The following is an 11,860-nucleotide window of genomic DNA, read 5'->3' as shown; positions in this document are numbered from 1 at the left end:
TTCATTCTCCATTTTCATATAATGTCAGTTTTCGTATACTGTCCTGTTCTGTGGGCCCTAACCATGTCAAAGCTGAGGAGTGGGTGTATTATTATTGCTGTTGTAGTGCTGGTTGCTGCCTTCCTTTCTAGTTTCTAATTGACAAGGGCACGTTTGTTCAAAATATTACACAGCTTCATTCAGTACATCTTCCCAGCAAGTCCATTCCATTCCTATTAGATCGGAACATATCTCTGCCTCCCCTCAGTCTTTATGATGGTCTCCCCTGGGATTCTTTCCTGCATTTCTTCTTCTCTCTCCTACCTGAGTTACAGCCTTGAGAGGCTGAGGCAGTTCTTTTTTCCTCATTTTTCATATGTAACTTCTTGTTCATTTTATGGCTGCTGCTCTTCTGCCTCTTAGGATCTTTTCCTTTAAAAAAAGAAAAAGAAAAAAAAAAATCTATCCCCCTTCCCAATGCCCTTGAACTCTCCATGCAGACCACCCTCTTCTGATAATTGCATCTCCTTTATTGCAGGAACTATCTGAGGGATGCGTAGCTCTGGGTTAAGAAAGCAGAGCAGGGAAAGAGAGATTTTAAAAGAATGAAACTGTTTGAAGCTGCCCGAGGAGTCTGGCCTTGGCAATACTGTACTGCTCTGTCTTTGTTCTTTCTTCCTGGTGGTATTTAGTTAAGACAACCCACAGAGAGGTGGGCCAGGTACAGCTAGGAAGACTCCCACTTCTTCATCATAGAATGGGAATCGTAGTGAAGCACGAGGGTTATTTTGAGGACTCAGTGGCACACTGGGACAGTGGGTGGACCATAGGAGCTGTGCAGTCCATGAGGATTCTTCTCTCAGAGCAGTTCTCAGACGCTGGGAAATCCAGATGAAGTCCTCTCTGTGAGTGGGATTTTTAGCCAATGAAAGCAGTTAGTCTTTGAAGATAGCTCAATTTAAATAATAAAATGAACAAAGATTTTCAATACTACTAAAAATGAGTGATAACACTAATGTTAATAAAGATCAGTGCTAAAATGTATCACGTGCTGACTTTGTGTGGGACACTGGGCCAAAGATAGATACTGTCGTCTCCCTTTACAGTTGAGGAAACTGAAGTTCAGGCCTGACCAAGGACGAATGGGTAGTCTATGTTTAGCTCCCACTCCTGTGCGTTTTCTTCTTCTTTCCCACATGTATAATGTCCATCATGATGTGTTTTACTTGCAGATTCCAAGGATGGTCAAAGTCATTGAGGAAAGTTCACCTTACTTTAAAGTAATCAGCCCCAAAGACATAGGCCACAAAGTAGCACCTGGAGTGCCATCCACATTCCGAATCCTCTTCACTCCAGAGGAAAACAAGGTAACAGCAGTGCTGGCAAGAAAGGGGTGCCAGGTCCTTGTTGGTTGAATATGTGTCACCTGCAGTTTTCAGTTCTGGCATTCATGGAGATTGTGGTGATGATGGTGGTGGTGGTGGGAGGAGGGATGGGATGAGTGAGAAGAGGGGATGGTACCCCTCTGGAGATGAGGAAAAGAACCTCTTTTAAGTTGTTGTTGCTGCTAAGTGCCTTTAAATTGGTTCAGACCTGTAGCAACCCGTATAGGGTTTCTGAGGAGTGGCTGGTGAGTTTGAACCGCTGACCTTGCAGTTGAAACCAACTTTGCAGTCCAGTGCATTAACCCACAGCACTACATAGCTAGAATTTGAGGGGGAGAGGAAAGGGTTTTTACCAGTAACAGCAGAAAATAAGACTTAAATAGGCTTAATACCTTGTCAATTTATTTATATGTTTATAACATGCGTGCTTATTTGTATTGCTCCATAGTGGAGTTCAAGAGAGCTAGCCTAGTCTCCTTTCTCCTACACACTAGTGTTTATTAGCTGCTCTTCGTATCGTTACCCGTATTCCTCCTACTAGTGCTGCCTTTCTAGACAGCAGGGATTGAGGATTTCATGTGGTCTGCCCAGCCTGTATCATTGTAGTGAGTAGTTAGAAATCCCATTAGAGTAAGACTGCTGCTCTCCAGAAAATGTGGTGGTGGTGGTTATGTGCCGTGGAGTCGGTTCTGACTCATAGCGACCCTGTACAGGGTTTCTGAGGCTGTAAATCTTTACGGGAGCAGAAAGCCTCATCTTTCTCCCATGGAACAGCTGGTAGCTTTGAATTGCTGACCTTGTGGTTCGCAGCCCAATTTGTAACCACTACGCTACCAGAGCTCCTTTCCAGAAAATGTACTAGAGTGAAAATGTAAAGCTCCTAATAACAGAGTGAGAAGTAGGTAAAGGAACAGATGAAGCCAGCATGAGAGTATGTTAATAATTGCTGCATCTGGGTGAGGAATACATTGGGACTTGTAGTATTCTGTTTTCTTTGTATGTGTTTTAAATACTCATAGTCCAAAGCAGAGTCCTGGTGTGGTGCTGTAGGATAAGCACTGAACTGTAAGGTCAGTTTGAACTGCAAGGTCAGCATTTCATACTCATCTGCCACTCCTCAGAAACCCTATTTAGGGTTGCTATGAGTCGAACAGACTTGATGGCACTTTAACAACAACATAGTCCAAAGTTAGAGTCCTACTGTAGCTCTGTAATATAAACACAGGTCTGCTAACCACAACGTCAGCAGTTCAAAACCACACACCTCAGAAACCTATTGAAACTGACTGGACAGCACTTCAAACAACAAAAACATAGTCCAAAGCTAAATATAAGTCCTATACAGAATAAGTCGGAACCAACTCGACAGCATGTAATATGTCTAGAGCAAAAAAATCACTGAAATGTATGTTAGGTATATTTGTATTTTCTTTATAAATCTGAAATGCTAACATTCACCCTGAGGATTATTACTTGGCTTGATGCTGTGGCTATTGGTCTGAGTTTTAGCTTTTTAACTGCATTTTAATATTTCATTTATCCAACATACACATCTATTGGGAAACAACAGCAGATTCAGAAAATTAATTAAGTGTTGACATACTGTTTCTTCTAAATATTTGAAAGTTATAAAGACTACAAGCATGTATGAGTAGCCATCAAGAGGGAATAATGATTAGCAATGAATAAGGAAGACCGTAGAAGAATTGATGCATTTGAGGTATGGTGTTGGGCTAGAATATTGAAAGTACCATGAACTGCTAGAAGAACAAACAAATCTGTGTTGGAAGAAATACAGCCAGAATGTTCCTTAGTAGTCAGGATGATGAGACTTCGTCTCTCATACTTAGGACGTATTATCAGGAAGTACCAGTCCCTGGAGAAGGACATTGTGCTTGGTAAAGTGAAGGGTCAGCACAAAAGAGGAAGACCCCCAACGAGATCACTTGGCCCAGTGGTGGCAGCAGTGGGCTCAAGCATAGCAGCAATTGTGAGCTTGGCACAGAAGAAGGCAGTATTTTGTTCTGTTGTACATAAGGCCACTATTCAAAGGCACCTAACAACCACAATGATTGAGTAATCCTGGTAGCATAGTGGTTAAAGTGCTCAGCTGCTAACTGAGCAATCACTGGTTTGAACCCACTCGCCACTCCTCAAGAGACACATGTAGCAGTCTGCATCTATAAAGTTTACAGCCTTGGGAATCCTGGGGGGTAGTTCTAGTTTACCATACAGGGTCACTAGGAGTTGGAGTTGATGCAATGGCAGCAAGGTAGGAGAAATTTAACTTACATTTTGAGTACATTAATATTTGATATTAGACTTGAGTATAACATATGAGCTATAATAAAATATTGAGAATTCATTTTCCTAAAGATGAAGTTGTTTTCTGCTTTTGCGGACTGCCTAAGTCTGTTGGGCATTTTGGGAAGGTCCTGTCATTAGTTTTGTCAGTGTGTTGCCTGATTTTCTGACTACTGCTTCTGTATGCCTTGATTTTGGATCCAAGTAAAATGTATTCCCTGACCATTTCAATCTTAGCTCCATTTATCATGGTGTTGTTTATTGGTCCAGTACAGCTGGAGAGACACTAAAAAGAAAAAGTTGTGGTTCAGATGCCATGAGCTGAGGCAAGTGAGAACAATTATAGTTCGTTGGAAGTTGGGTCCCTAGTTGATTACATCTCTTCTCCCCATATTCTAACTAGTTTAAGAAAGAGATACAAGATCCAAATACTGGTCACAGTGTCAGCTCCAACAATGGCCACAGTGGCATACCCCCACTACCCAATATCTGGTAGAGACCCTGTCCTAACTGACAGCCCCACTCAATTGCAAGTGGAGAAGTGGATGGATACAAGGCTTCTGCTATCCTTGCATCCTCAGCAGAGTCCTGTGCTCAGTGATCTCCTAGTGGGTCAGCATCTATGTTCCCTGCACAGAACACCCAACTTGGGTGAGACGTGCTATCCTCAGGGCTGCCCCAGGATGTAACCAGAGAATAACAAGAGCCAGATCTATTTTGTTGTCTTTATTGTTATGAAGTGCCGTTGGGTCGGTTTCACCACATAGCAACTCTGTGTTGGGTTTCCAAGGAGTGGCTGGTGAGTTTGAGCCACCGACCTTGTGGTTAGCAGCCCAGTGCTTTTCTTACAGCACCACACAGGATTCCAGATCTATTTTAGGAGAAATAAAAGTCAGTCATTTTACTGTTACTTTTTACTTTAGTTGACCAAATTGATTGCCACAGTCCATGCACATATTTCCCTCTTTAGCCCCTGCTGATCTCCATCCCCATTTACCCTCCTGACATCTGGAGGATGAGATATGTAAATTGCAGCATGCCACAACCTAATAAGCCAGTCCCTTTTCAATTGAATATTCAGCACCCATGTATATTAGCATGTCGAAGATGATAATGCATTTTTTTCTGTCATCTACTAATCTGGCTTCCTGGGGATTTAGCTTGTTGAATGCCAAATACTGAGATAACAGGTGCAGTCATTTCACTTTGGCTTCCTTTATCTCCGCTTCTCACACAGAATTAAAAAAAAAAATGAGTGGATATGTTATTAATCTAATAATCCTAGTATACATGTCATGCATATAAAGATATAATAGTCAATATTATCATCACATAACACTATGAAATTCTGGAGCCTGGCATTTTTTTTGGCCTCTTAAATTTGTAGTTACACTACTAAGAGAAATGTGGATAATACTACACTTTCATAAGGAAGCAAAATGGGGAACTTACTTGAACTTAAAGAAGCAGAATCTATTTATCACTGCACTGTCCTATGGATAAAGCAGAGAGGTTACAGCGAGGCCATTCTACTGCTCAATTATGTCTCAGGAAAATAGCCAATTTGCTGTCACAATAGTTTCCCTGATTTGTTACTATAAAATTTAAAAAACCATGGCCCGAGAAGAATAGAAACCATTCCCGTGTCGTATGTTATCTAGATGCATCATAATAAACTATGTTGCCAGAATTTTGAATTATAACATTAACATTTTCATGATCCATTTCTATTCCAGATTACTTTTGGCTTTGAAACTATTTTTAAAAATCCCTCTTAGGGATTTTGTTTTCTTCCTGCCTGGAATTAGTCATCCCTTGTTCAGTGTTGGTGATCCCAGTGGTTCTAGGGCCTAGCACAGTGCCTGACCCATTGTAAGTGTGAAAGAAATATTTGTTTGATGAAACAATTAAGTGAAAGTTAATCTCAAGAAAATACAGAGTTGAGGTAGGGCGGGGGACAGATGTTAAAAGCATAAGGATGTTTAAAACAAGAACGAAAAAACTCTGGTATCTTTTGTACCATGAATATGTTAGATATTAACTGTCTTGTCATTTTTACCAGGAGAAAGATGTCTTAGACTTTTCCCCCAAGAAGAATATTTCTATTTTGTTTCACATCTTCAGTGAGTCACATCACTACCTGTTAGCATTCTGGGCTTGATAAATATCATTTGGTAATAAGGCTAATGAGACAGTTAGGAATTCTTTTTATGAAGATATTAAAAATGAATACTATTCCTTCACTCAGTCGTGGGAGAAAGATGAGGCTTTCTGCTCCCGTAAAGATTTACAGCCTCAGAAACCCTGTACAGGGTCGCTATGGGACGGAACCGACTTGATGGCACTTAACAACAACAACAACAATCAACAAAAAAGTTGTTGCGCACCTATTCCGTGGCAGTACGATTCTGTAGGTTAAGGAGACCTTCGTGGAGTTACGTTCTCCAGTGAGTTCACCAACAAATATACAATTTAATGTCAGGTGTTAATAAGTACTATGACGAAAAATAAAGGAACCCTGGTGACGCAGTTGTTGACTTCCTGACAGCTAACTGAAAGATCAGTGGCTCCCACCTAAAAGCGGCACCTAAAAGGAGGAAGATGTGGCAGTCAGCTTGTGTAAAGATTTACCACTTTAGAAACCCTACGGGGCAGTTCTACTCTGTCCTGTAGGCTTGCTATGAGGAGGTATGAAGAAACATCAGCACTGTAGAAAAGAGAGAGTTAAGGGGGACTCTGTTTTCTTTTGCTAGAAACGGAAGACTTCTCTGATGAGGTGTCATTTGGGCAGCGAGTTAAACTGAGCCCTGTAAACAGAGCTGTTTGGGGATGGAGACTGCTAGGGTGAAGGCCTCGAATAAGACACTTGTGTGGACACATGCTCAGGGAAGGGAAAGAAGGCCAGTGTGGCTAGAGCAGGGAGAACTACTGGAGAAGTGGGAGGAGATGAGGGTGTAGAGGGCAGGCTCATGAAGGACTTAGGAGGCCATACAAAGTGTGAGAGGAAACCACTTTAAAGTAATTTTCACAGACATGCAAAAGCAGGGAAGACAGTATAGTGAACAGTCATCACCCAGCTTCAAGAACTATTGGTACATGGTCATTCTTGCTTGGCTGACCCTGTCCGTACCCCTGTCCCCTAGCCTCAGTGAGTTATTTTGAAGCAATCACATATATTACTTCATCTCTGTAAATACTTCATTATGTCGCTAAAAGGTAAGACCTTTTTTAAAAAAAGTTAACAAACTACATCATCCTTATTCCTTTAAAAATGGATAATAACTTCTTAATATCATCACATATCTAGTTGAATTGAGTCATACTTTGTTTGAAGTTGGTTTGCTCCAATCAAAATCCAAACTAGGTTTGCTGATTACATCCCCATCAGGTGACATAGCATGGTCTTTTGTCCCCAGAGTGCTCCCTGAAGGCCAAGATGGCCAAACTTCGTCTCTCATACTTCAGACATATTGTCAGGAGGGACCAGTCACTGGAGAAGAATATCATGTTTGGTAAGATGGAGGGTCAGAGAAAAAGAGGAAGACCCCCAGTGAGATGGATTGGCCAAGTGGCAGCATCAGTGGACTCAAGCGTGGCAACAGTAGTGAGGTTGGCCCAGGATCGGGCAGTGTTTCGTGCTGCTGTGCATAAGGTCACTATGGGTTGGTACTGAGTCAATGGCACCTAACAACAACAACAACAACAACATTTCCTATAAACTGGTAGTTAGATCTAGAGACCTTGTTAGGTTCATGTTTGATTTATTTGTTTTTGCCAAAATTCCTTCCTAGGTGATGTGGTATGTCCTATTGCATCACATCAAGAGGCTGCTGTTGTGTTTCATTTTGTTTCTGTAAATGATCGATGAGAATCATTGAACGTTAAGTTATTTTCCATTTACTTGTTGGAATTATTCGTAAAATAAATAAATAAATAAATTAAAAAAACAAAAACAAAAACAAACCTTTTCCTCATCAACTTTTTGGCTGTCCTGAGGTACAGTTTCTGTAGGGATGACTGGTTAACTGTATCTGCCTTGGAGCGTTTTGGTCGGGAATGACATGATTGAGCCTGCATTGTAGAACCACTCTGCTTGCTGAGTGGAAAATAGAAGGAAGGAAGTGTGCGGCATAGCAGCTAGTTGCCTTCTCTGACATCATTTTCTGTTTCCTCATTGTTATATGAACCATAAATTTTGGTTGGATTCATTGCTGCTTGGAATAAAAGATGACACTTCCCAGCCTCCTTTGCAGCTGGATGTTTCCCATGTTGGCCAATGAGATGTAAACAGGACTTCTAAGGCAACTACTTGAAGAGAGTTGATACAATAGGCAGGAATTCTGATTTGTCCCTCTGCCTTCTTTATGCTGCCATTTGGCCATCAGAGGTAGCTGGTATGCCAGTAGCCACCCTGTACGGTGTGGTGACATTGAGGATTGAAGTCATATGCTAGAATAATAGAAGAGGGATTTTGGAATTTGGGTCTCTTACGTTGTTGTTGTTAAGTGCTGTTGAGTTGGTTCTGACTCATAGAGGCCCTCTATAGGGTTTCCAAGGAGTGGCTGGTGGCTTTGAATGACCAATCTTGTGGTTAGCAGCCCAGCGTTTATTCGACAGTGCCACAAGAGGACTCTATTCCTTTTATAACACTATAGAATCACCATATCAACCTGGTCTACCTACTTCTGGACTTTTTTATTTGATAAATAAACTTCTATTTAGTTTAGCTTCTCCTAATTTTTTTTTTTTTTTTTCTCTTCTGTGTAGCTGAACTAAGTACTGACAAATACAAGAGCAAGACACTATTGCAGTAGTTAGGCAAAAGATGACGATGGTCTGGACTGGGGTAAAAGCAGTGACTGTGGATCCATAGGTAGATCATGGCTGTAGTTTTACAGTAGAACTGACAGGATTCGCTCATGGATTAGATGAAGGATATAATTGAGAAAGAAAAGTGCCTAGGTTGACTCAGAATTTTGGCCATCCACTGACCTACTGCAGTGGTTAGGAATCGGGCTGCTAACCCGGTCAGCAGTTCGAAACTACCAGCTGTTACATGGAAGAAAGATGAGGCTTTCTGCTCCCATAAAGATTTACAGCCTCAAAAACCCTGTGCAGGGTCGCTATGAGTCAGAACTGACTCCACGGCACATAACCACCACCACCTCTGACCAAATGGTGGCACCATTTACTGAGCTAGGGAACAGTGAAGAGCAGGTTTGTGGCCCTGGAGATATAGTGGGGGAAGTGGTAGTGAGGAATCAGAAACTCTTAATTTTTATGTTCATCTTGAGCTTCCCTTTAGATGTTGTTGTCATGTATCATCGAGTTGGTTCAAAGCCATAGCGACCCTGTATAGGGTTCCTGAGGAGCAGCTGGTGAGCTTGAACTGCCAACCTTGCAGTTCAAATGGCTTTGCAGTCTGGCTCATTAACCCACAGCGCCACACCAGGACACCTCCCTTTAGATAGCCGAGTAGAAATGTCAAGTGTGCATTTGGACATATATGCATCTACAGTAAATGGGAAATAGATGTTGAAAGGCTAGAGATAAATATTTGAAGGTCATGAGCGTTAAAGATGCTACCTTATGCCAAAGGAGAGAAGAGAGCATGTTGAGAGTGCTGGAGAAGAGGTTGGAAATGGGGGAGATGCCAAAACAGGAAACTAAGAAGGGTTAGTCAGTGAAGTGAGAAAGCAGTGAAGAGGTCATAGTGAATAACTGAATACCTCAGCGATGTTCAAAGCTATAAAAATTAAACAAAATGAGGACAGCAAAATAACCACTAAATGAAGGTTATTAGAGATGCTGGTAAGAACATTTTTTTGTGAATAATGGGTACAAAAGTCTGACTGGGGGAGAGTTAAAGAGAAGTTAGAAAGTGAGGCTGTGAATATGTGGAAGAGTTTTACTGTGAAGTGTAATTGGAATAATAAAGTAGCTGGAGGTGGATGGTCGGGTTAAGGGCAAGTTTTGTATATTTAATATTTAGGATGGAGGCTAGTCAAGCATGATTATAAGCTGATATGGGCGTGTTCAATCAAGTGGGAAAGTTGATGATTCAGGAAAATCCTCGAGAATGGAGAAGGGTAGAGACATACAAGAGAAAAGTTGGTCTTAGATAGGAACAGGAGTGAAAGCAAAGGGTATGGATGCAGGGGAATTGGTACATTTGAGGGTACCTTAGAAAGCAAAACAGCTGACGAGGAAATTAGGTACCATAAAAGTATGATCTATATGGGAGTCATGAAGTAACCACATTTATCATTTTATACCAAACTCAACAATGGTTGCAGTAAACTTGAAAGTTAGTCTTTTTTCAAGTCATAGATCATAGGTCATTCTTCTTTAATAAATGGAGAAATGGAGATGGTGCTAGGAAGCTGAGACTCCAGCTAAACCCTATGAAGAATCATAGTGGTAGTGGATAAGGTCCAAGAGACCTAATCGGTTTAGTTTTTTAACTAGTTGGAGTTCAGAAGTGATGCTCCTCTTTGGGGATGTTAATTTCAGATTGACATAATAATATGTAATATTATGTATATGAGTCCTGGTGTGGTGCTGTGGGCTAATGCATCAGACTGCGAAGTCTTTTAAACTGCAAGGTCGGTGGTTCAAGCTCACCAGCTGCTCCTTGGAAACCCTCTACAGGGTCGCTATGGGTCGGAATCGACTTGACAGCACTTAACAATAACAACAATATAAGGTATAATAACCCGTAAGAGCCAGAACTCAATGCGACTACCTTGTTTTTCTGGGTCTCACAAGTTTATTGCCTTTAACAGAGTACATTCTTACCATTTTTCTATTGTTTTTTTATTAATGTAAGATATTTGAGTTTTTTTTCTCTGACAGGTTTCCACCTTACACAGGCTTTAGGTTTTGCAGGTTTTACTGTACATACTTTTAACTGGCGAGGGAATTTGTAACATTCCTCAGGGACATTGAGTATTAAATTCCCAGAGTTCTAATCAGATTGGGTTTTATTCTTTGTTAGCCATTCCTCCATTGAGTCTAGGAGTGGAGGGAAGGCAGACAGATGGGATGTGAATGCTGGCTTTGTCCTTGATTGCCACAGAGAGTCACATTTGCTGTAGTAGAAGACACTGTTTTCCTTTGCTGAAGTCTTTAAAGGACAGAATTGCTGCCATTCTGCTTTGTATCATAGGGTTAATGCAAAATCAAGGTTCTTTCTTTTGTCAAAGTCCTATTTCCCGTTTTCATATTCTACTGCTGGCTTTTAAAAGTTTGGGGGATGCACATTTTGGAAGAGAAGCTAATGGATGAGGCATAGACTGGGCAGTACATACGGGGATTGTTGTCATGTAGACCAGTAAAGGAAGTCATGGGTGGATCTCTCATTTGTTGTGAAGTGCCGTCAAGTCAGTTCTGATTCACAGCGATCCTGTATAGGGCTTCCAAGGCTGTACATCTTTGAGGGAATAGACAGCCTACTCTTTGTCCCATCAAGTGGCTGGTAGTCTCAAACTCCCGACAGTGTGGTGGTTTGCAGGCCAGTGCTTATTGGGCTTTGAATGGTACCCTTCTCAGCTTGTAGACTAAGGAATCACTTAGTCTACAAGCTGAGAAATCCTTTCAGGTCATAATATCTGAATTCATTTTCAATCCGTAGAACAGTATAGAATGATACACTGCATTGTCTAATGCCATCATACTAAATACTTAACCTCAAAGACTATAATATGTTTTAAAGTAACTATTGAAAGTATTTTCTTCATATTCTTTTATGGATATTGATTTTGAAAGACGTTTTAATTCTGATCAGACTTCAAGCTTTCCTCATTCAGAAACTTGAAAGGGTTTGTAAAGCATCCCGGTGGGTATTTTAATTAGCCATCTAAGTTACTTCAGCAGTACTAAATTCCTTCTAGAACAAGGCAGAGGTAATGTAAACATAAGTTAAGACAAAACACTCTAGAAGCCCCACCCCTACTAGACTCAGCAGCATCTTTTGTTCTTTCTTGCAAAGCCTCAGTTAATATCAAGGTTTTTTTTTTTTTTTGAGTTTTTATTGTGAGGTTTACATGGGAGAACATCAGTTTTACACTCATTCCTATCGTATTTTGTTTCATTGTAATGATTACAGTCCCCTGCATGCATCATCAAATAACCAAAGGGTAAACCACACAGACCCTCTTCTGCCCTGAGTCCAGTGTCCCCAGCCTCTCCAT

The 11,860-nt window shown here is 41.0% G+C and overlaps 1 protein-coding gene across 1 annotated transcript in view; it reads left to right on the top strand.

Annotated features, from left to right (window-relative positions):
- Nucleotides 1-11,860, top strand: part of HYDIN (HYDIN, axonemal central pair apparatus protein) — a 402,001-nt gene that overhangs the window by 18,037 nt on the left and 372,104 nt on the right. The window contains exon 4 of the mRNA XM_006860316.1: nt 1,212-1,346. Within this exon, the coding sequence (XP_006860378.1) occupies nt 1,212-1,346 (135 nt within the window). The remainder of the gene's footprint in view (nt 1-1,211; nt 1,347-11,860) is intronic.

This window comes from Chrysochloris asiatica, unplaced genomic scaffold (assembly GCF_000296735.1).
Source record: "Chrysochloris asiatica unplaced genomic scaffold, ChrAsi1.0 scaffold00037, whole genome shotgun sequence".
Classification (NCBI taxonomy): Eukaryota; Metazoa; Chordata; class Mammalia; order Afrosoricida; family Chrysochloridae; genus Chrysochloris; species Chrysochloris asiatica.
The sequence above is the reverse complement of the archived record's forward strand: the minus strand, read 5'-3'. Positions and strand labels throughout refer to the sequence as shown.